This window comes from Diprion similis, chromosome 9, assembly GCF_021155765.1.
Source record: "Diprion similis isolate iyDipSimi1 chromosome 9, iyDipSimi1.1, whole genome shotgun sequence".
In the NCBI taxonomy this organism is placed as follows: domain Eukaryota; kingdom Metazoa; phylum Arthropoda; class Insecta; order Hymenoptera; family Diprionidae; genus Diprion; species Diprion similis.
In genome coordinates, this window is record NC_060113.1 from 5,421,121 (window position 1) to 5,446,720 (window position 25,600).

Consider the following 25,600-nt stretch of genomic DNA (forward strand, 5'->3'; position numbering starts at 1 on the left):
GATAATAGTATTGTTATCGAACAGTGTAATAAGTTTTTGTTACATATTACGTGTATGACCATGATAGTATAGTGTATGCTATCGGTTTATTCTGAATACTAACACTTTGCTCAGCTAATTATAAGTGAGTTTTTCTTCCTCACTACAATCGATAATATACCGCAAATTGCTCACTGCAAACGTAAATTTGTAGTATTAAAACATCTTTCCAATATTTTCAATTATAAATATGTACAAAGTACATATTAAAGTAAGTTTACTGCATGTATAAAACATCTGAGTATCGAGTAACTCTATAATGATTTGATATACGAATACTGATATTTAAAGGTAACACACGAGTTATCTTTCACCATACCAAGAAAAGACTCGTGGGATTTGAGCAAATCATTCGAACGTATCTGTGTAACATTCAAAATTTTATGCTGAATATTATCAACATTCATTTCGTTAATACACCGCCGCCTACATTGAGTACTGTATTGGTAATAAATATAAAACGTAAAAAAGAAATTCCTTCACTTTGCTATGTAGGTTCTTTTTTTATTTTTGTACTTTTACAACTCTTCGGGAAACATTCACTAGCAAATTTCAATGCTTCACTCCCATAATGTATTTACCTTAGTAGATAATAATTTGTCTTTCAGTACTAAATCATTTATTGGACTACCCGTCTTTTTTCCCATTTTTTTCCGTATCCAAATACCGCGCCTTGCCGTAAAGTTTCGTTCGTACAGCTTACAATAACAAACGCGCCAACCCGACAGCCTAAAAGTAACTAGTTCAACCAAGCGGCTGAGTATCCTTGCGCGAAAGCAGGTGTTCTTTTTTATTTTTGTACTTTTACAACTTTCATTGGAAAATATTCACTGAAAAATTACAACATTTTTAATCTTATACTGTACTAATTTATGATAATGGATTCGAATGTTCCGTTTAGTTCCGAATCGTTCAGTGAACTCTAGAGGTTTTGTCTCTTGAAACCAGGTTTGCCAACCCGATCGTTCAAAAGTAACTAGGCCAACCAAGCGGCTCACGACGGCAGGTGTCTGTCACAGGTGGCTCAGTCGGCGGTCAGCTACCGCGTATTCGAGGATCGCGGGTTATGCGTGAGCATCTTTTTTTGTTTAGCGAGGTCTGTGAATAGCGATATAGGATTTAATCTCTTTTCAGAAGTGATAGAAAGTTTAATCAAATATCAACGCAAGAATGAGCCGTTTTCGGGAGTGTTTAGCCGATCGGATTAACGGATGGGAAAGATGATTTTATTATACCGGAAAAGTGTTGGTACGATGAAAGTTTGACAAAAGGAATTATCCCATGTTCGAAAGGGGAATAGAAAATTGTTGGATATTATGCTAATCATAGCGGAGTCAGAATGCGAGAGGAAGAACTCGAAATATCACTTAAGGTACGAAACTAGTATAGAACTTAAGAAAATTTTACTTATCCATCGAGTTTTTTTCTCGAGTATAAACTCGATCAAACAGTCTTCTACAGTTTCTATTCAATCACCGTTCGCACAATCAACATAAATACACCGTTAATATACTATGACGTTTCATACGAACGAAGAAAGGGCTGCATGATTTGCACTTACACATACGTGAAATAGATGCATCTGCCTTATTCTATCTGATCCGGCATATGCATATAATCACAAATTATATCCCTATTAATATGAGTAAATTTATACACTAATTATAACCTTTGAACTAGCACATAATTTCTTTAATACGATATACAATAATTACATTACACAGATGCACTGAATTTAAACGATAAGACTTTTGCACAATTGTTATTCATATTTATTATACATGCTGCACGTGTTTAAATTTCCGCGTACCTCAATAACAAGCCTTATGGCGCTTATTCGCAGAAATTCTTATCATCCGGCGTATCAGTGTTAAATTCGGGATCGTTATTCCTCGGAAATTATTCGTATGACCTTACATACACGGGGCCGTAAGAAAGTAAGAATGCCTTTGCAGCTCCATCTTTGATTGTGTTAACGGTACACGTCTACATTACATGTGTGTGATTTTTCATCCGTGCCTTGTGTACCCGTATAAATATGGATTTACACGTACATACATACATACATGCATACATATATGCCGCCGATGGTGACATAAAGTTTTTTTCTTCGCGTCGTATCTTTTCGGGCTCAGACTATATACCGACCAGGATCACGATCGTAAATAAGTTTCTCTAACTCTCTGATGACTTGATGCTATTTGTTTGAATAAGTCAACGTCCTTGTATGTACATACATGTATGGTGTTCCTTTTTATTTTTATTATTATTCAGTCCGCTCAACCAACCGATTTTAATTAGCGATCGTCTTACAACTCGTTGCGTATAATGTATAATATTTCTTATAGACGCTGCGATAACTTCAGTGCAGCAGCTCGAGTTGACGATTTACAATTAGGCTGAAGTTAAAAAATCATATTTTGTTTATAATGATTTATTAAATTTTGGAAAGTTAGAAAGGTGCGAATTAACGATTTTGTCCTCAACATGCATCGTTGCAATATAACGTTACTAACTTCATCCTCATGATATACGTGCACATTAACGAGTCTGAAGTTAGTAACGTTATCGTAACGAAGTATTGGGGGAAAAAAAATCACTATTTTTTCAAGTTTACAACGATTTTAAAGGAACTAGGATTCTGGGATATGAGTGTGTTTTGTTTCATTACGGTTTATGTTTTTCCTTACGATACGTTACTAACTTCAATATGATCGTATTCAAACGTGTAATGTGAGTCCTTATATATAATATCTTATACCACGTCTATAAACGGAGAAATTATATATAAGTAATCGCGTTCTTAAATAATGAGACAAAAGTCGATTTACATAAAGCTGTGCGATGCGCGTCGATAAACGCAGAAATCGGAACGTTGGATAAAAGTAAAAACCAAGAAACTTACTAATTGGCTTTACAACTCTAACCGAATATTCTTATAATTAATATATGAAAAAATAAACTTGGTTTAATATTGCGGGATAAGTTAACGAATATGTAATGCAATTATCAGTCTCTTCCGGCAACGCTGAAACTTTCAGCAACATCGTTCGTTCGATTCTTATCAGGGTCACGGCTATATTTTTTTTGAATCGAATTAATTGGCGACGTTCATCGCGAAGCTATTAATTATAAATACAACCGTCCGACAACCGATTCAGTGATGGAAACCTTTCTCTTGAATGTCGAGTTTGCTCGCATGCACGCATAAATATCAACACGACACGTGAAGATTTTGCGAAAACCAGTTATGCCGATCAAAAAACGTTCCAGGCTCATGTACCAACTAGTTCTTCTTTCCTTGGAATTATTTAGCGTTTTAAGATTAACAAGGATCACGATCCACATCGTTATCGTCATCATAATTACTCAGATTTTACATATAAGTTTTATATAAAATACCCAACGATTTTAAACAGAGCGTGCAGATCAAAACCAAATTAATTCTCACGTATATGAAATTTTCAAATCTCTCACAATTAGTCGAAATAAGTGTGTACCTAGATAGATGAAGGCAGGTGAAAGCGGAGAAAGATGCGGCTTCATCTTATATATATATATATAATACACGTTTCACTATGTTCTATGAAAAATTTTAACTCATTATTTACATTACATTATATCTAAAAACTTTCCAATACTTTACGGAACTTCAGCTGTCCAAACAATTCTAATTCCGCGCCCCTTCATAATATTTCAAATATTTTTTTCGCCATAATTTTAGGTAAAATAGCGATAATTCCGCTGCTCGATTACATTATAGAGATATACGCAACTTATTGCTTAAAGTGCGTACACGTTGCCGTGACGGGACCCAATGAGAGTTCATATATTCTTCGATTCATTTCCTGAATTCGAAGACCGGTTATTCAGGTGAATCCGGACTTCGGCCTTCCGCGATTTGACCCACTTCAAAATGCGCCTGCCTGCACGCCTAACTGTTAACCGATATTATAATTTGGCAGCGCGCTTAATTCTCGGGACAAATCGAGGAAGGCGCGGTATTGGCATAATAATTTATGTACGTAAAAGAGGACTGGAAAGTAAAAAATTATTTTATGCAAAATAAATATTCGCCAATTAAAACGTGTTGATAGATTATACGTGACCGAAATTTCAAGATAATGTATATATATATATATATATGTATGTATGTATATAATAAGAAGTCGTTTTAACCAGGTAAAATCCACTAGCTTCTTCCAAAAACTGAATAAATTCACTTCGCTATATACAGCATATATCGTGTTTATCACATTTTTATACATTATGTATGTAAGCTTTTACATCGAATACAGCTTGCATGACTAATATAATCGTATGAATATATAGGTGTGGATAGGAGATTGAAACGTCAATCTTTGAGACATAAAACATGATCGGTTTTACAAATTTATTACCGACCATCGATCAGACGTTCAATGCGCAAATGTTAATTATCATATTACTAATTGAAGAGGAGAGTTAAAAAAGGTTGTAAACGCCATTATTATTGCGGGGAAAAGATATATTTTTAGAAACTTCGTAACCGCCAAAGCCAGTTTTTTGTAAAGAAATTTTTTGCTCTCCAAAAAATGTCACTTGCAGTTTCTTTTAATTCTCTATTTAGATTGACAAATTTTAAACGAGTTATTGTGAACCATATGGTGTACTGTTATAGGTGGTCATAGTGGGAAACGGTGCCGTAGGAAAATCGTCCATGATACAAAGATTCTGCAAAGGAACATACACGAGGGATTACAAGAAGACAATTGGTGTTGATTTTCTTGAACGACAAATAGAGTAAGTAAAATACTGCAGACGTACTAAAATTGCATGAAATTACATAGATTACTATAATATACACGGAGAGTATAATTCGCGCCTTGAGGATGCTGAGATATACAGCAAAGCACGAAACGTGCAGATAATAATTAAGCTACGTTCGATTCTTCGCTCTGCACGTCGTTGAAAATTAAAAAACGAACAAAAATTTCCTGCTTAAGAAAGTTTTTTTTATATATTATTATTTTACTCTCTCTCTTCTTGATCACTCCATCTTAATACTATTTTTGCATCAGATAAACATTATATTATAAACGTGGATGTCTGTACGTCGAATAGGCAAAATGTGAAGGCTACAGTGTCTAGTTCCATGTCGAGAAATTTGTGTCAGCTTGTCCTACTGGTTTATATTGCACTCGTTCCCAGTTCCTCTCTTTTTCTCTTTCTCTTTCTCTTTCTCTTTCTCCCTCCCTGGATCCGTCACGTAAAGTGTCATACACACGTATAATACCATATACATACTTCACGCATGTTTTCTGTTGTAATAACACCTTAGTTTTCACGCTCTCGATAACTCTGCAATAAGATGAAAATATCGTTGAAAGATATTTTTTTTTTTTTTTACACGGAAATTTTTGCAATCATTTATAATCTCCCTTTATTTCTTTCTTTCTATATATATATTTTTTTTTATTCACTTATTTTCCTATACTTTAAATTATACGTAAACACTTTATATAAAAGTGAAAAATTGAAAAGATTTACGTTCGATTTAAAGTAGCATAAAGTATGCATCAATTATACCGCGGCTCCATTATACGCAGATATGAAATTCAAATCATCGCTACAACTGGTATTACACATATGTTTTCTCCACGGCTATTTATCTCTCTCAGTGTCTACACACGTGTATATAAAGATGTATGTACGTGTATACATCTATACGGACGTATATTATTATCGGTTAATAATTTAGAATTAATTTCGCTTCTACGATGCATGTATGGATATCAGATCGTCAATCATTTCTTTATTCGTTTATGTATATGTATATATATATGTATAACATTACGACGTATCCTCGCACTATTAGGTGTTGGACATTATTACCGAATAATTGCCGCTTCCGCGGCATAAATTTTCTTATCCACATAGCATGTCATATATTTTTGGTATTACATTATAATTTCGTAATTTGTGAACATCATTCGCGTATAAATTTTGGATTCAGGTTGAGTTCTTAATGAAAGTATTACAATTGTATATATATATATCTTAAGTCCGAAATATTTTTGTTGTTTTTTTTTTTTTTTTTTTTTCCTTTTTACTGTAAAAATTGCAGTTGCACTGCACGAAATATCAAAATCATGTAAATACGAGAAGTTAATTTTTATTTTTGGATAATAGTTAAATCTATATCAAGGTATGATATAACAATGCAGGAAATCTCCTTCGTTATGCGAACAAAACGTTCAAAATTTAATTTGAAAATTGTTTACGAATTTAAACAATCACTTATAACTGCAATTATAATAAGTATCATCGTTCATCATACTTTCTACCCCAGAATATATACATATACACACAGCTCGACGTATGAATATTTTCTCTCGATCACGTCCTAAATATAATAAACTTTAAAATGAGCACGTTAAACGGGATTATTTGCATCTAAATGCGATTTTTTTTTTTTTTTCTTTGTTATCAATTAATCGGACAAAAGATTGACGAGGGTGAAATTTTGGAAACGCTCGAATCACACAATGATAATGATAATGTAAGTTATTATTGTTAAAAACAAATTTATTGAAAAAAAAAAACGTGGAAATTAAAGGAATAATTAATTTGCGAGAAAGTAAACTCTCTCTAAACATACATACGTGTTTTACATATAAACCGTGTGTTTTTGGGGTCGCTGATTACAAATCTGAAATCGGATTTAAAATATTCAAGATAGCGGATCCAATGTGGCGTACGAAAATATGAAATTCGATCGAATCCGGAGAAATAATTCTGTCCAGAAGTTTTCGGGGTCACTGATTACGAATCGGAAATCAGATTTTAAAAACTTAGTACGACGACTCCAATCAGCGACCCTGAAAATCTCTACGCAAAGTTTGTCGACCGTATTCGATGAAATTTGAAATGTTCATCTATAATATGTGACGCAAATGGTTGAAATTTTTTTTTTTCGATCAATGGTAAGATAAGACATGAAATGGAGAAAAAACGAAATGAATAATAAATGTTTCTCTGGGACAGAGTCGATGCCGAGGACGTACGCCTTATGCTCTGGGACACTGCTGGTCAAGAGGAATTTGACGCTATTACAGCTGCCTACTACAGGGGAGCTCACGCCTGTGTTCTCGCTTATTCGGCGACGGACAGACACTCTTTCGACGCGATACCATCCTGGAAATTGAAGGTAGATACCTACTATGAATACTAAATTCTCGTTTGGGAAGTCAGCTGCTGTTCGGTTAAGATTCTTCTTTAAATATGTACAAAAAACTCCAGTGTCGAGTTACATCTTAATGGAAGAAAGAAAGAAAGAAAGAAAGAAAAAATAAATTAAAAGTACATATATAGAAATAAATTGATTAATCGATAATCTTTGAAGAAATTATTTTGATAGTTTGAGGAATTGAAACGTTTATGAATTAGCTGTGTATAATCTGATTCTGGATTTTTCGACATCTTGGTCTCTGCATGATCTTCGAATTGCGATGTATTAGAAAACTCCGGGATGCACACGCGGTTTACTCGCTAGAAACAAGGTGGATGAATTAAAGATATGTACGAAGAGGTCGAGTCTATTAGAAACAGGCTCTGGAATACCTTTAAATAAAATCCGGTTTCGAGACCAAGTTCTTTCTCTGCGGAAACTCATAAAATGTATTCTCAACTATAAGCTCGCGAGTACCGAGACCGACGGACGAGATGAAGGTCCAGAGATGCAACTAAGCTAAGCTCCGTTCGCGTAGACTCTTTGCCCTTATACATGCACATGTAGGTAACCTGCAGCCAGAAGAAATGATTTAAAAAGTTGAGAGAACTCTGCAGGAAATACAAGACGCGTATAAAGACTCTAGCTTGAAGATGGAAGCTGCACCTCCTCTGTTCAAAAATACATTGTTATATAGGTATAGGCTAGAGATGTATATTTAAGGTATAAACCTTAAAGAAGTCTCGTTAATAACGAGACGTGGAATCGAGTTGAAAAATCATTTGTCACACTTATCAACGCCTAGATGTGTGGATTTATTTCAACCGTGATGTATAAATAATGTATACGTATAGGTCATAAAGAGCCAAACACACGAATCAGCTATATACGCATACGGTGAAATTCTGAACAGGTGAAGATTTTTTTCTTTCAACGCGAATTCAGGGTCGTTAGGATTATTCCTTCGAGCGGTATTCGTGACGTCACACACTTGATATAACGACATTCATATATTCGGATTCTGTTTACTCTGACACGTATATACTTGAACACAAATTTATATGTGTGTGTTTTATTTTCTTGAAAATTCTTAAGTATTTACAGTTTACTCGAGGCTCCCATGATCACATTTACGATGTGACAATAATGACCTGAAATAAAAATATTCACCTATGGATTGAATTTTTTTACAGGTTGAAAATGAATGCGGAGAAATACCGACGGTCCTAGTCCAGAATAAGATGGATCTGGTCGATCAATGCGTTATAGACCCGTAAGTTATACGTTAAATTAAATCTGTATGTTGAAAGTTTTCTACTTGTCGATGTGAAAATGAAGTACCTACGATAAAATGAAATAACCAACGTGATTTATCGCCACGCCTTTCTTTTACCACTTATATTATTTATTTTATCATATTCGCGTATTACCTTATTACGCACTATAAGCTGCAATATCGTTGTACAGTTTGAGAAACAAGATACTTTCTCCTCGGTATAGGGTATATAAAACAGCAATTTAATTTCCTCGCCAACGTTTATAATACCGCGATTTAATTACTTCGATAAATAACATCGCGGATCATCACGGGGCTGTTAAATAAAGCTAAAATCGTACACGCGGATGATTTTACTTGCAATTTATATTATTGTTATTATTTTCATTACAGTTCTACATACTCACATACACAGCTTCGAATTGAGACAAATTCTTTCCCCTTTGTATATATAATTTAAAAAAAAAATCGTTGCTTACACATATACGTATATTATAATATTTATTCGGAATTTTATCATTTTCTTTTTTTCTTTTCCTTGCTGTTTTCCGCAGAGAAGAAGCCGAAAGACTGAGCAGAGCCCTCGGCTGCAAACTCTTGAGAACTTCCGTCAAAGAGGACGTCGGGGTCGTCGGAGTATTTCGACATTTGGCATCACGATGTCTCCACGAGATGCGAAGATGCGAGGATGACTTTCAGGACGATCTTAGGCTCTACTCGGCGGGGCCAAGGTCTCCATCGGTCATAAGTACGTAATTAAGCTGAAATATCATTCGTCAGATTTATATTATACATTAAACACACCTTATCCTATTACATACGCTTCGTCGTTATTCTACAATGAAAAAATTGCTTGTTAAAGAGGCTGAAAAAGATGCGGTCTGATGGTTCCAGAGCCAAATTTCACGGCGGCGTTTGAAAAAAAAAAAATAGAAAAAAAACACAATTACATGTAAATGTATTTTCCTCGCAAACGCTTTATCTAATTTCACGAATCAGTCATTATTTTTCGTTCTTTCGTTACACTCTACATTGCGTTATCAATTTTCCGATATCACAATTTGTTATCGCGATTAGCGAACAGTTGTGTAGGCTTAATGAAATTCTTCACCGTCGTTAATTTTTCATGGAAATTTTTTTTCTCCCGTAGTTTATGTTTTACATAAATTATAAGTTTTTAGCATCGCTGATTACGAATCTGAAATCGGACTTTAGGAATTCAAGATGGTGGATTCAATATGGCTGACGAAAATTTAAAATTCGATTGAATATGGAGAAAAAACTATGTCCAGGGGTTTTTCGGGTCGATTATTACGAATCTGAAAACAGATTTTCAAAATTCAGTATGGCGAATTCAGTCAGCAGCCTCGAGTACCCCTGCATAGAATTTTTTTACCGGATTTGATTTAATTTAAAATCTTCTCCAGCGACATTGGATCCGCCATCTTAAATTTTTCAAATCTGATTTCAGATTCGTAATCAGCTAGCCTAAAAACCGCAGAATGCTATATTGCTATTGAAGTTTTCTCATCACAATAATGTGTTACTCAAAGGCTTAACTCCAAAAGTGTTTCGATTTAGTTGGGCCAGAATCGCAAGGGTCTGCAGTATTATACGTGCATGCATAATTCGCCCGTAAATACGTATATGTATGTGTATATGTATTGCGGTAGTCGATGACCGCTGTGACGTCAGAAGACTTTATAGTTCTAAGTATAAGGATCGATAGAGCAACGGATGTGGCCAAGGAGAAACACAGTAGGATCATAGAATACTCCTGGTGCTTCAAGTTTTTTATCACGCGATATATCTTGTATGTACTGCGACAAGTGTAGATTCCAATTCCTAATTTTATACAGTATTTATCATTATTTTATTCATCCGATTTCTTCCACGATAAATTCCCATTGAAGATACCATGGTTCTCGTATTTTCGATCCGAGTTACAAACCGAATCGTCATTATATATTAATTCTTGTTGGCCTTCCGCCACGTGTAATTATTTTTCAACGCGAAATTATTTCGTTATTAATGTATCAAACCTCACGAACGTTGACGGACTTGTATTATATATATATATATAGCTTCTGTAACACAAACTTCCATTTGACAAGAATAGAGGTGAAAAGGAACAGAAAAAACAAGCACGGTAACAATCGATCAGTGTCCCCTTAAGCACCGAGCTTTTTGCCTCGGCAGAGGTTGTTGGTTCAACCAGGTTGCAGGATATTAGCAAATGAGAAATAGCCTTCGTCATTTTCGTGGTATTTATTTTCTGCAACCGTGACCTGGGATGAGAAAGAGAATTCATCCATGCGAATGCGAATTGCGTTTTATTACTCCTGCTGCAGCACAAGGAGCAAAGAAATTACGCGACACAGGAAATTCATTGTCAGATGTGTAGCTGCACGAGTTCCTACCTGTCTGAACTCCCGCATTAAGCTTATACGAACCGTTATATGATCCTTAATTAATTATACCGGTACACTCGAGCCTTAATATCGTTGTAATTATCTTAGCCGCATAGGGAATCGTATTAATTATAATATTGTATAACAATTGTATTAATTTTATAACGTTTACGTTGCAGGTGCCTTTAGTCCGAACGGATCAACGGGTGGTCGAAGCGCCGGGAATGGAACGATAGTTTTGCGACCAGGAGGTAGTAAAACTCGGACGCATAGGAAGAAGAATTTCGTAAAAAATGCCTGCAGACTTTTATAGCGACGACGTATTATACCCTGCAGTTATATCTATACAGCTGCAGTCAGCTAATGCCCAATTCGTATAACTTCAACGGAGATTCGTCGCAGCGTCCACTTTTAGCGCGTATACTAAAGAAAATCTCTTGCGGATAAAATCACAAATGCACACAAGTCGATAATATAAAAGAACGTTGTGAAGTACGCGCGATGAATCTAATCATAAGTTAAATGTATGTAATCTAAACCGTCCGCAAAATATGTACAACGTACCTATAGTGTATAGGTATTCTGACAGAAAGAGTTATGACCGTCCATCTCGAGACGTAAGATTTATTTCACTCCTTTACGTGTGTTGGCACGTAACTTTGGGCGCCGGGTTAAAGGGGCCAGCTACCCAGTGATGTAATGACGTGTTATCCTAGACACGTAGATTTTATCCTTGTTTTATTATGCGAGAAGATGGAAACTCGCGGCGCGCATATTGGAGTAAAGTAATTATATAGTAAGAAAAAAATCGAAAATACTTTCAAAACTAGTTACGTAATACGTAGGAGTTACTGCGAAGTAACTATGACAGTGGTAGGTGTAAATCTTTGAATATGATTTTTCAGTAATTTGTAAATATGTATTTTATTTTTCATATACTCTATACAGATTGGTTAGTAATTTTGTTGTTTCACGACTTCTTTCTTTCTTGCTGTTTCTCTCAATTTTTTTCTTCTTTTCTTCCACTTTCCCGCAATTCACGGTGACTATAATTTCTATAATTTTAAATTTCTTTTTCAATTTTATAGGAGAAATATTAAAATTAATACATTATATACTGTAGACATATACATATACAAACAGGTGTAATAATGATATAGAGTATTTATGTTATACACGTTGTAATTTGTAATAACAATAACATTATATAATGAATACCGAGAACAATCGTTGGCAATAATGCGACAGGTTGCGTATAAATTTGTTTTTTCGTTTATACAATTTAATGGATTGTGTGCGAAGGTAACATGAAAAAAATGGAAAAACGCTGTCCGCATACGGTAGTCTTATGAAAATGAATTAATAGAATGGATATGTGTACCTACGCCGAAATAATTAACCAAATACAATGAACAAAGAATTACTTATTGCATAGAAAAAAGAAAGAGAATGAAAAACAGAAACTTACCTGTCAATCATTAGAACGTAATCATCGTCAAAATTGCGTTATAGGTATAACAGGTGCTTTTCATATGTATGTATTAAACACACGTATGAGCTTAATCGTTGCCGAGAATGAAAATATATATAGTGTAGATTATGAAATGGTTAATATATATATATTTGGTAATGAATTTCCTTACGTGAATGCAGTCAGAATCAAGTTTCGTACTTGGACAATGCATAATGTAAATTTTTTATTTTTTTTGCCGAATTCAATAACAAATAATAGTACCTAATACTGTTAAGCGTACACGTAAATATGAAGGGAACTGCAATCTCAAGTACATGTATTTTTCTCTTGTCCGACGATGGCCTTCACCTTTTACAAGGCCTTGCGGAAGAGCCAATGACCGAGTATAAGTGTACCTATATATATAGGTAAGTATGTTATATACCTATAATACCTCGCAGGGATCACCAGACACCTGTGAGTTACGCGTAACGACTTGAGTACACATATACCTACACGTATGTTTGTACGCAAGTATGTACAGCGTTGCGTGCTCGTGTAACTTACAATTAGTCGAAACTCGTCGTGCACATTGGAGCCCGCACAATACGCAATCCCCGTTGAATTTAACATTTTATTACAGCGATTACAGTGGCGAATATGCAAATTCATACCTTAAAACCAGGATACATGTAGTTATAAATTGTCAGGTCTAAAGACATTTTTATTATCAAAAACGCGTTAGCTGTATTGTATAATACAATTACGGTCTTTTAGATTCGTTGTAAAATTGATAAGAAAAATGAAAGAATGGATAAAATTGACGATTGAGTCATTTTATAACGAAGATGCGGTATTTGGCTAAACAAAGAATACAAATTATTCAGCGTAGCGAATAACTGTTGCAATAAATTTTAGGTTTCAGAGTAAATTTTTATTCAGAGGACACGATTGAATTTGATTCTGTATACTATTATTGTATTCCGCTTATGTCTATTTATACATACATGTATATGTATATTATATAATGATAGCGGAAGAATTATTTAAGAATAGAAGCTTGACACATTTATTGAAGACAATTTGATGTCCTAGGTCCGATTTATACCCATATGTGTTTGTCATTACAACCGATCAATATTTTTATCAAAAAGGCAAATTGATAAACTTACATTCTTTTCTTTCTTTTCGTTTTCTGTATTTCACATGAATGTCCACTATCACATTAATGACAATAGACATGATTTATACACAATATACATATACTATATACATATAATGTATACGAATTATAATTAGCAAGTCAACTATGTCATAGTCTGAAACATATCCGTATAAAGAAGCAAAAATGTTCGTACTCTATAACATCGAGTGCAGCCCAGCGCTACGCGTTTATTATAAGATTACACGATAAAAATTACATAAGTTATTAGGAATTTGATAAAAATAAGGCTTCTACATGAGAATACAATGTAACAATACTTCATGACTCTCGATAGTCTTCCCAACTGCATAACAGCTTTTAATAATAACAAGACATTACATTGTCTTGAAATAATCGTCATTTTCCTTGACGACTTATCAGTCGAAATAAATTTGATTCAGTCTATCTCGCAATAAATTTATAAATTACGACGAAATAATCTTTTTCCAACCTTTTATCACATATATATATATACCTAAGCTACCAATTGATGATACAACTTTCATATAGTAACAGTGATGAACATTTGTAAAAATATAAGGAACAGGTTCTATATTTTTCACGCCAGGTTCAAATTCTATTTTAATTTAATCAATTAGAGAAACAAAATTTATTCTATTTTTGAATGAAAAAATAATTCCGTTTTTTCTGGAAGGCGTAATTTTTTTTATCCTTCAACACGTGTGTTGCAGACGATTGTGCCCATTATTGAACAAATCTAAAGTATCATAAAATCGTCAATATGATTTAATTTGTCGTGGTGTAATATAAAGTATTTGAATTAAACCAGGAATTATCATTGAGTAGTTTTTTTTTTCTTTTTTGTCATATTACATGTAATAAATAAGTACAGTAAACGGCCTGACAGCAAACAGACTAAACTTTTGGTTTAGATTAAATCTGATTTCTTCCTTTAATGTAGCTAAAAGGTAATTTATATTTGCTTGATCTATATGGTCACACAGATCAGAATTACTATTTTGCTGTCATCATCAACGCGAAATTCGAACTTTTTTCTTCATTCTGATATTTGGCTTTTTTCTAGGACATTAAGGAACAATTGCAATCTGGTTGATTAATTATTAGAAAATGATATCTGCAATGTTTCATTGAAAATATTGGTTCTTTGCTATAGAACTCTAGTAATATGCTATGTCAAAGATAATGATAGTATACAATATGCTTGCTCAAAAGTCAAGGTGAAGAGAAATTCTTCTCAATAAGCTCTTAATGATATTTTAATCAAAATTATATTGTATGCATCTTACTAATGTAATCTAGCAGACCCTGCAGTCTTTTTTTAATGCGTTTTTGATCATCTAAAGTACAACCTAAAATAGCAGACTCGAAGATTTGTTCCGAATATTCTGGACCATGGGAAGTACAAGCATTCATGAACCTCCTACATCGCTCTCGTGTAGCCTGGGGATCTTCTTGCAATTGTATAATCAAGCTGTCGATCAAATCATTTACCTGTAACAAGACATTCCATTGCCAAGTGAGATATATATTCTAGACTAAAAAAATGCGACAAATAGTTTTCACTCAGTAATTATCAATTGTAAATAATTCGATAAAGAATGTTCGATTAGATTATTTTAAAGAATTTTTGCTCACTAATTAAAGAAGAAATTGCGTTACAAAGATATAAATATAAACAAACAAAATGACTGTTTAATTACGTGGGAAAACTAAGATAAAATGGGACGTTTAATGGTAACATGCAATGATTTTCATTCAGCAACAGATGAATCACAATAAAAACTTTCGTACCTTGTGCAGAGATTCTTCTTGATCTGTATTTCGCTGAGTTTCGATGAGGATTTCAACTGTCGAGGTGCGCACCCACAAACCCTCTACCGATCTCATGATTTCTTCTCTCTCCTCTACTCGGTTATAAAATATAAAAATAATTGATTAAAAGTGATTGTGGATAATGATAATAGTTATGAAATAGCAAGAATCATAGTAATATTTCACGATTCCAGTTGCAAATACAACTTTACTTGAAGGTTTGTCTTTTTCAATTATAACAGTAGAAAATTTGAAAAAGATTTTTGATTGTGTTTTGTTACATCATAATTTAGTAGCGAGGTGAACTCGGGGCTTCCAGTTGTTTCCATTAACCTCTAGAATTTTCTGTTCCTAATTGTTGTCAACGGATTTAAATGGATCGAACTTACCAAACTCGATCCAAACTTACCGTGCACTAATTCAAATATATTTTCGTTGTTTTGAAGCGCATCCAACGTGCTTAATAAGTTCTCTTTCTTTTCCTCAAGCTCCCACGCTTCTCTTCTTAACTCCTCAACACGAGCCTCGACTTGATCGAGGATACTGACTAACCTATCTCTGAGTTGTTTGTTGTCCATGATTTCTGCACACTGGATATTATCCCCCAGCCGTATTGCTTCGAGACAACACTTTCGCCGAAATTCAAAGTAACGTCTATTCAAATTTTCGAAAAAAAACAGTCTTTCACAACCTCACAATCCGGTGGAACAACACGTTATGAGTGATAATTCATTTCCTTTGGATCTGACAGCCTTCGGGGATCTGACAATCAATCGGTACTCACACCTATATATGTATCCATACTTTTCCGGTGAGAATCATCGCGAAAGTTCGGTACCGACTGCAGAGTGCAGCACGAGTAGGTGGTGCATCGAGAAGAAAGCCATGTCATTGGTCCGATCTAATGGAAGGCGGAAAAAATGTTGGCTAGCGTGTCTATGGGAACGTTATGTGCATGCTTATTGTGTATGGCAAAAAATCCTGTCAAGACTGCGGTTCTGATTATAAAATTTTTATAGATAATGAATACAGAAACGGACGTGAATATACATGATATTAGTAAACGCATCATAGATGTCTGTTGGTATATATATTATAAATTGTATGCATAATTACTTGCAAAATTATACTATAAATATTAGACTTTGCATTTAATTATTAGGATTTAATTAGGATTCAAATTATGCGAATATCCAACCGAAATCGTTGAAATGACTAGCGAATATAATGGCAAAAAATTGACACGAACACAACATACTTTTATTCATACAATTAGATTTATAAGTCTAGGCTTTGCATGTAAACCTATTTGAAAATATTGAATAGGTTCGTGCCGGTTCTGCTGTACACGAGATTTCCATTTACGCCTGACGCGTCGGACGATAAGCATCCGCATCCGCAAACTCCGCCGGTAATCAGCTGCTTTGTAGTGCTGCAAACCCTACAAACCACACTAAACCGCTGTATTGAGAATCCAGAAATCAAATGTCGATACATGATAAGTATAAATATTTTGATTATATTGGTCCAACTAATCCCGATAGCATATATTTTTGAATTATAGTTTCCCAACCAATAAGGTTTTGACAAAAATGAATTTTTGCTTTTGATAATTTGATGTGGTGCTGTATGGTGATTTCAAGCTTTGTCAAGTTGCCATTTATCAGTGTCATTTATCTCTTCACTTCTGTATGCAACTCTGCTGGTAGCAATTTAAGATCCAGCATGGATTCATCTAGCACCACGAAGCCGCGGCAAAAGACTCTCGATGGCAATCGGCGAAAGCATTGATTATAATAATAACTTAGGGCATACAGAATAATAACCAATAATAACAAACAATGGAAATTAGTTTACTCTTCTAGCTCGAGAGTGCGCTGCGAAATAGTGTTACCAACAAACGTGGGGGAAAAGTCAAAAGTTCTACTAAGAACCTTACTAAAGCATTGAGCAGCTAGCATCGAGTGTCAATCCGCTGACGGCAAACGACGGTTTGATTTTTGTACTGGAAGCAGGTGTACAGATTCCCGTAAACGAAAATGGCTAGAATAGCGGTAATAAAAGAATCATTGGATAAGGCATTGCGGGATGAAAGCAAACCGTGGACAAATATTTTTGCGATTGCTGAAAAAAAGATCGGGGTAGACCGGCTTTACATTTTTCTAGGTAAGTTAGGTTACCTATCACGCATTCTGTCATTAATTTCGTACTCTGAACACTTATTTTGCCCGTCATTCCTTTATGTAACGATCTCTCCATTTTCAATTTTATTATCATTCGGTTCAAAATTACTCACTGGGTTTCATTCTCATTTTGTGCAAACATCAATTGTTGATCAACCTTATTTAAGTTTTCACACACGTAATAAACGTGGTCTTGAATTTTCTCCAGACTGTAATTAGACTTCAGATATCTTATCGATAACACAATCTTAACCAGATTTCCAAATGACCGCAAGTTTATTAAGGTACAAATTCCACGTACATGACACACGACTTGCCTTCATTTACTTCAAAATTATTGAATAGAAACTGGGCATTCGTCACGACTGCTAAGCCAGTTAAACTGATTTTAAAGCGTATGATGACACTTTTATCGTGAAATCACTAGCTTACCTCGTTTGTTAAGATAAGTACTATCAACAAAATTAGAAGATTGTCTACATTTCTCACTTGTCAGTTATCAAAGTACATCCACAATGGCAGGTGTGGCTCATAACGAAAGTGTAGAAAGTACGGATACTGAACGGAATTTTTTTCATAATAATCTATCCGAAAAGGCGTACTTCCCAGTAATTAAATATGGTAAATGCCTAACTACTTATTAAGAAAAAAAAAAACTAAAAATTTTTAAACTATTAATCCACATCATGTTCGTACAGTGTTTATCACGAATAGTAGTAACACAAATGTTAGAATTTGTTACCTCTAGTAGTAAAATTATTTAATCATTTTTTTTTTCAGCATCTGTGGGATTTCTCGCACTTTATTTGGTTGTTGGGATAGGCCAGCAGCTGGTTTGCAATATTATCGGCTTCTTGTACCCCGCTTATTGCTCCATGAAAGCTCTGGAAAGTCCCCAGAAAGATGACGATACAAAATGGTTAACTTACTGGGTTGTATTTGCAGTTTTCACCATCATCGAATTTTTTGCTGATTATATTGTATTTTGGCTTCCAATTTACTGGCTAATCAAGGTAAGCAGATCAAGGTTAATTACTCAGCTGTGCCATCATAGATTAAATATAAGCCTTTCTTAATACCAGTTTATAGATCCAGTTCTTTTTGCTCTGTTATTCAAGAATCAACTTTTTAGTTTTTGAGATTGCATATGAAATTAATAAACATCGAAATTTTTTTGACAATCCGTTATTAAGCTAAAATTTAGATTTCTTTTGCTTTTGCTCTTTCGAAAGTATGGGAGTACACATTTCGTGTACTAGTGAAAGGAATGAACAATCTGTAAACTTTAACATCTTATTGCCAAATCTATACAGTTCTGAAAACGAAAAAAAATTTTACTGAGAAGCAACTAGAATTAAGCGTTTCGTACAGCTTCATTTTATAATATGATATTGACACTGTATTCAGTTATTCCATCCGTTCCACTAAATATCTTAACTCCTCAGTATGCTAGTGTCTGAACTGAAAATCATGATTTTTAAGTCCAAACAGTTTTACCTAAGTTGTTTACACCATGTAAAAATATAGATACTGAAGTTGATAACTAGAGTCAGTAGCCAAATAAATTATTATTGTAGAGTCATGTTCATGTGTTGAGACTGTTTGCTATGTTCTGCTGCTACTTACAGCGCAAAAAAAATAATAATCGTGAATTGACAAGCCCTTGTTTACTTATCGCTCAATATCAATATGCAAGGTGTATATTATGCAATAAAAACGAATTTATTTTCACAGTGTCTTTTCTATGTTTGGCTTATGGTGCCAATCGAATACAATGGATCTTTGATCATTTATCGCCGTGTCATTCGTCCAAAATTCTTGCAATACCAACCAAATCTCGATGCCATAATTTCCAACGCCCGCAATTCTGGTAATTATATAATATTTATAGATCAAATAAAACGTTCTTTGTTTTTGATTTTCTATGAATCACTTAAACTAGATGCAAAAATTTTTTGCTATATCATTCAGGCTAACATACAATATTATTTCAGCGGTGAAAATGGCAGCGGATGTTCTCACAAATGAGAAGAAAGATTAAATGAATACCCACTTTAGAAATTTCTATGTTCACCGAAGAAATGATTTCTAAATTTATACAGGTTGATTAAATTCTTCTCTGTCCATTCCTGAGAATCAAGTTGGCATTTAGGCTTGAAATCTTGCCATGTTTATTTGTGTATTAATTTCTTACCCAATATTCCAACTCGGAATATTTGCCTATGTCTTACATCACATGTGAATCGGCAGGGTTTGTTAGAATAGTAATTTCAATTTACAATTAGCTAAATTCTATTTGTGTATTTTGTTACTTGAAAATGACGAGTCTTTTACTGATGTCTTTTCAAAGCGTTCTGTGATTTAGGACTGTTTTTTCTGGCTTCAATCAGCACTTATGTATCAAAAAAAATGTGGATGTCCTTTTTCCTAAAATCACACGATTTCGAGTATGAAAGTCACGTCAGTGTAACTCATAAAACGCCTAGCACGCGTCATAAAATTCTATAAAATTTACGATATTTTTTCAAGTGCTGCGGTTGTAGTATTGTTATTGTATTAATTTGACAATATGATGTCTTCGGATATGAAATTGGTCGTTGATTAAACTTCTTTTTTGTTTCAATACCATTGAAATTGATTCATTTTAATCAGGTTGATATATTGATTACAAATATTGTACAGAATAATGTTTTTGGTTTTTATTGCATGTCATGTGTTTTTATTCCACTTAGTTCTGATAGTAATTTAAACCAATAATTCAGTTGAAATTTCTTTAATTTAATTTTTATAGCCTTGAAATAAATTACTGGTTATTGTTGAACATATTGCCAGAATATCCTTTGACACTATGCCATAGTAGAAATTGATAATGTACCTTCAAAAAATTACTTACTGGATAGAGGTAGATTTGAAAAACTTACCTCTTCACTAAATAAACGTCTTATCTCTTTAGGCATGGTGAAATTATTATTACCGTATTATGATCCTTGGTATATTGTACAACATAACTATAAATCAGTTTCATCGCTATCTCAAAAAATAAGTATTCAATGGCTTTTGATAGAATCTCTTGCTATACTATATTAGGATTATGATAAAGTAGAATATACTAAGTGATGTTTGTATCAGAAATATTTTACACTTTGGTTACGATAAGAAAAAATAAATTAGGATTGTATTTCTGCATTTGCCTCAACATGTTCAAACTTTAGGAAAATTGTATGTTGTTAGAAGACTGTTCTTAGTAACTGTAACAAAAAATTTTTTTTTTCCCTTTGGACTGTCCTTTGGAGTTATGATCAGATCTCTACTAATCGGCGTAATTGAATCTCATGTTGAGCTCGTAACTTTGTTGTATACTTTTTGTGTTTTATTTCTGATAAAAATATTCGATGATTAAGGACACTGGTTTACCAATTTGTTACAATTTTTGTCTATTAGGATGTTCAAGTGATCATATTACATTTATATAAAATAGAATTATGCGGTGCCTCAAAAGACAATTTTTTTACAACTTAATAATAAAGCTAATATAAATTGTCTGGGAAAAACGAATAAAGAACGATTTATTTTATATCCTAACTTCAAAAGCACCAGTAAGCGTTTCTTCGTGAAGTATTATTTGAAACCTGTATGCAGTGTTCCGCTAATTCTGATAGTTTATATCGTACAGCGAACTTCTGCAATTGATAAAGTTAATTAGCATCACTAATATTAAACAATTTTCATTCACAGTCCCAATATTTGCTTAAATCTACAACCCATAAAACCGACACAGAAATTGTTCACTTACATTTCCCCATAGTGGAACTTTTCTGCTGTCAATGCTAGCTTTCTGATATTTCGTATAGTTGTAGCCGCCGCCACTTGAACCTCTGGATCTTTAGATCCGACCATACGCAAAACATGCTGCAATTTAAAACGAAGAAATCCTCATCTCACAAGTTATACTCAATGAAAAGAAATATTAGTCATCTGTTAGCCTTACCTTCACAACCCCACAAGTATGCATTGTGATGCAATTGAGCGGTTCTTTGCTAAAGTGGCAAAATGCAATTGTGACTCCCTTGAGAACTTCTGGATTTTTGCTAGTCATATAGTTTACCAATGGAGCTACAGCATTCAAGCGACCAAACTCATAGTTATTCTTCTCCCATTCACAACAGTATGCGATGGCCAGTGCCAAATTAGCTCTCAGACTCTCATTTTCCTGCAGTGGTGATTGCAGGTAATTACAAGATCTACATTTTTTTTAAATTACATACTGAAGAATATTTGAAAATCAAGCTCCTTTGCATTGCTTACAGTGTCTACAAGATCAGCCAGCATCTTGACAACACCATGATCTGTTAATATGCCCAAGTTTTCAGGGTCTGTAGCAATTTGAGCAATAGTAGCACAAGCTGCACTCAAAACGTCCACATCCCCAGACTCCAATAGGCTGACCGTAAGCTCCAAACCACCTACAAAGGCTCGTACCATCTCAGGTGAGTCTTTGGCATATTTTATGCAAGGTACTAAAGCATAACACGAGTTCTTCTTTATGATATTGTTGGGATGTTTGAGTAGGGACCAGATCAATCGTACGCCGTCCAATGTGTGATCAGGATCGTTTATAATGTCCATGCATTGCTCGTCCTTGGCGCATTCCTTTAGTACCAAAGGTATATTTTCCAGTAATGGCTCGTAAGTTGAGCTCAATAGCCTGATCTAGATTAGAAACATAGAAATGTATATCACCTCATTATTTCAAGATCAATTTACTGTTCTGGTTATCATCTTTTTAGGAATTCTTACCAATTTGGGAAGGCCCCCTGATGTCCTCAGTATATCTCTGTTCTCTGGGTGCTTGCAACATTCGGATAGGGCGCCGACAACACTTGTCAAAACATCTTCATCTTCGTGTTCTTCCAACAGCGGCACAAGTGATGCAACTAAATTATTTTGATTGAATCTACTTATGTTCTCCGGACTCATGGCGCATTTCCAAATGCCCCCCGTCACTGCAGCTAGCAGGCGTTTGTTACTCCTTACATCATCGCTTTGCGCCAACTTGCACAAAGGGTCTAATCCACCAGCTTCACGCACCATGTCACGAGTCAATTTATTATCAGCGCATTTGTGAATTGCCAATGCACAGTTTTCTTTCAATTTCACATTTTTATCTTCTATGTGACGAATAATGTCCGTTATTATGCCCATCTGTTCGAAGGCTATTCTGAATGCTTTCTGAAAAGAATTATAAAATTATATACTTATTATCTAAGCAAAATTGGATTGATAAGTATTTTTTTTAACTTGACTGATTTTTCAAACTGCAGCCTACCAAGTCGGCACACTGCTGTACAGCTCCCATTGTAGGAATAATCAATTGCGTATGGCAAGATCGCAAGAAGCGGGCCATGTGAAAAACAACCCCTTGCTTTCGTAGATCTTCTTTGATCTTCGGACTGCTGCTCAAAGAATCGAGTGCCTTGGCACATCCGATTGCTACGGCGACAAGCTCGCACTCATCTTCTTTCAGCTCCTCGAGAGGTCTTTGCAGCACAGAATCCGGTACATCCATAATGTCTAACTAAATGAACGATCTTATGAAATGTGAGTTTTTGAGACACAGTTAGTTAAGATAATTGAACTTTAAGAAATCTTCAATCCTTCCTATACCTTCTTATATTCAACTTACAATCAAAGGTATACCCTTACGAATCCGTATTTGTTTTCTAGCTTTCCTCATCATAGCAATATTTGCCATAGTTTCCGCAGCCATCACCTGCAAATCCCTTGCTGGATGCTTCAAGATGTTTATAAGGGGGGTCACAATGTCAAGATCAATTAAAGCCTTCCTCATATCCGAACTAGTCGCTAGTTGTAACAGCACAGATAATGACCCAAGCTGACACTTGATATCGCGAGTTTCCAGAAGGTTTACCAAAACTTCCAAACCCCCCATATCATGTATGAGATGCTGTATCACCTGAAATTCCCGGACAAGTTACTTTCAAGTTTGACATATAATCAACCAGTCATAGTTCGCAGTGCAATGTCTAATAAATAATGCCCTAGCTATACTCGCTATTCTATAGTGATCAATTGAATTAAAAAGCACCAATTTGTACACATGGATTCCTCATCTGATTTATCGTTATTATTAATACGATACTATTGGTTCGATCTCAACTGATTTCTTATGTATGCAGCGAACCATTGAGGTGAGTTCGTGGTCCTTTAGTAGACAGAGGGAAACCATCGTGGCTGTTTGATTTCCGGCTTTCATGTACTTTATCAGCTTCTGAATGTGCCAAAACTCCGATGGAACACCGGACTTTAGGTCATCACTTAAAAATCTCGCCTCGTTATCGCTTTCGGACTCTGGCTCGTCGTCGGAGCTTTCCGCTTCCGCGTTTTCGTCAATGTAACGAATTCTGGGCCCAAATGGTTCGCCAGTCATCGCGGAGACGAGCGTCTTTGCTGGTGGAGTATCTAACTCCAAAGGCAATTCCGGCTCTGGCCTGAAAGATGATTATCTAATTATAAATATGGTAAGGATGGACCGTTTTTTTTATAAAAGAATGAATAATTCGTGCACAGCCACTTTTGTTGAGAAATCAAAAGAAGTCCTCGCAGCAAACTGCAGTGTAACACGACGTAATTAAGGTAAGGATAATTTTTGGACGGCTTTTATACTATGATACGGTGAATGTTACCGGTCTAATAAGTTAAAATATTTACTCGATAGGAGCTGGTGGTTCCTCATTGTCCTTCTTCTTCTTTGGCATGTTGGAAAACAGCTGTTCAAGAGTTATAAACTGTTCGAATAATTATGATAAAATTTGATTACCTCAATATTTGACACTTGATATATACTTTTAAAATGGTTAAACTTCTAAAATGACAGGCAGTGCTTTGCGTTTGCGATTGAACAGTTGAATTCGTGGCGTTTAATTGTTACGTCTGAAGTCTCTACCGAGTCTATCTTTGAAATTATTGATCAAACGCGGAGAAAATATTATACATATAACTATGCATGTGGGTTAAAAATTGTCGATACGCGTTTCTTTCTAATCCGTATTAAAAAAAGATTTGATCAAATGGGCATGTGAAAATTTTGCATTCAAGCAAATTCAACGGATAGTTACAACTATGTAATTGCACCTCGCTCCAACAATAAAGTGAATTCTTTTCACCCGAAAATCATAAAAATTTCGAATCGATCAAACATATTGTTTTAAGTTTACTACAGTATCTGGGAACTTTCCACGATGCATACTTCAGGCGATCGTTTTATTTTTAGCCGTTTAATAAAACATTTTCCTCATGTTTCCATATACATATACATATACGTATCTATACAATTTAGAGATGTTGTAATTTCTGAAATGAACTGAAGAGAATTCGGAAGAAATCCTTTTTCATTCTAGATCTTACACAATTTTGAATCCCAGATATTAGGAGCTTGAAATTAATCTATAACTATATTTTTTAAATCATTTTTCTTTCTTTCTCCTACTCAATTCATAAAGTCTGTGAGGTCGAAGCCTGATGTAGGCGTAGGTAGGTACCCTTTGGTGCACAGATGCATTGACCACCTGTTGGTGGATGTTGCGACATGATCAACAAAGATTATACCGTGCTTGAATACTGGATACAGCAGGCGGTACAGTCACACTCAGGTAACGGTGGCGTGTACAGACTATAATTATACATTCAAACAATGTGAAAATTTCAGGCTCAAGATCATCCAGAGAAATTTAACGATTTATGAAACAGGTGCATCTCTGACCGGTTGCAGTATGGATGGGGCATTCATTCGAACAGGTGGGGATACCGCGCACTCATTATATCCTGCAACGGGACACCTGCAAGTCTGTTTTGTTGACGTAGGAACCTCCTGACGGTATATTTGTACAGTGATATACACCTTGTTATTTATTGACTTGTTTTGCTACAGGTATAATATAATCTGCGGAATTGAATTCTGTATATTCGACGTGAGTTCGAAGGTTTGTGTTATTACTGCTGGTGGCTATATA

General features: G+C 34.7%; 4 protein-coding genes across 6 annotated transcripts; 2 read left to right on the forward strand and 2 right to left on the reverse strand.

Moving 5' to 3' along the window:
- The first annotated feature begins 1,055 nt into the window (after nt 1-1,055).
- On the forward strand, nt 1,056-12,513 carry LOC124410325 (ras-related protein Rab-23). The gene is made up of 6 exons (XM_046888592.1): nt 1,056-1,411; nt 4,700-4,821; nt 7,066-7,228; nt 8,443-8,522; nt 9,080-9,273; nt 11,116-12,513. The coding sequence occupies exons 1-6, from the start codon at nt 1,379-1,381 to the stop codon at nt 11,247-11,249; spliced, it is 726 nt and encodes a 241-aa protein (XP_046744548.1). The 5' UTR covers nt 1,056-1,378; the 3' UTR covers nt 11,250-12,513.
- A 1,905-nt stretch (nt 12,514-14,418) lies between these two features.
- LOC124410327 (BAG family molecular chaperone regulator 2) lies at nt 14,419-16,199 on the reverse strand. Its single transcript, XM_046888595.1, has 3 exons — nt 15,797-16,199; nt 15,367-15,479; nt 14,419-15,066 (listed from the first exon to the last, which is right to left on the reverse strand). Exons 1-3 carry the CDS (start codon nt 15,963-15,965, stop codon nt 14,842-14,844), a joined length of 507 nt encoding a protein of 168 aa, XP_046744551.1. The 5' UTR covers nt 15,966-16,199; the 3' UTR covers nt 14,419-14,841.
- A 1,127-nt stretch (nt 16,200-17,326) lies between these two features.
- LOC124410326 (receptor expression-enhancing protein 5-like) lies at nt 17,327-20,696 on the forward strand. Of its 2 annotated transcripts, none has more exons than XM_046888593.1 (4): nt 17,327-17,553; nt 18,351-18,583; nt 19,305-19,440; nt 19,565-20,696. In XM_046888593.1, the coding sequence occupies exons 1-4, from the start codon at nt 17,427-17,429 to the stop codon at nt 19,609-19,611; spliced, it is 543 nt and encodes a 180-aa protein (XP_046744549.1). In that variant the 5' UTR covers nt 17,327-17,426; the 3' UTR covers nt 19,612-20,696. The 2 variants fall into 2 exon arrangements, with proteins under 2 accessions (XP_046744549.1, XP_046744550.1); XM_046888594.1 differs by lacking the exon at nt 17,327-17,553 and adding an exon at nt 18,041-18,191.
- Nucleotides 20,697-20,851: 155 nt separating this feature from the next.
- On the reverse strand, nt 20,852-24,436 carry LOC124410319 (armadillo repeat-containing protein gudu). Of its 2 annotated transcripts, XM_046888583.1 has the most exons (9): nt 24,300-24,436; nt 23,773-24,079; nt 23,254-23,544; nt 22,897-23,145; nt 22,368-22,799; nt 21,876-22,280; nt 21,559-21,780; nt 21,364-21,479; nt 20,852-21,250 (listed from the first exon to the last, which is right to left on the reverse strand). In XM_046888583.1, exons 1-9 carry the CDS (start codon nt 24,344-24,346, stop codon nt 21,217-21,219), a joined length of 2,103 nt encoding a protein of 700 aa, XP_046744539.1. In that variant the 5' UTR covers nt 24,347-24,436; the 3' UTR covers nt 20,852-21,216. The 2 variants fall into 2 exon arrangements, with proteins under 2 accessions (XP_046744539.1, XP_046744540.1); XM_046888584.1 differs by lacking the exon at nt 21,559-21,780 and having other exon boundaries at nt 22,050-22,280.
- Between the last annotated feature and the right edge of the window lie 1,164 nt (nt 24,437-25,600).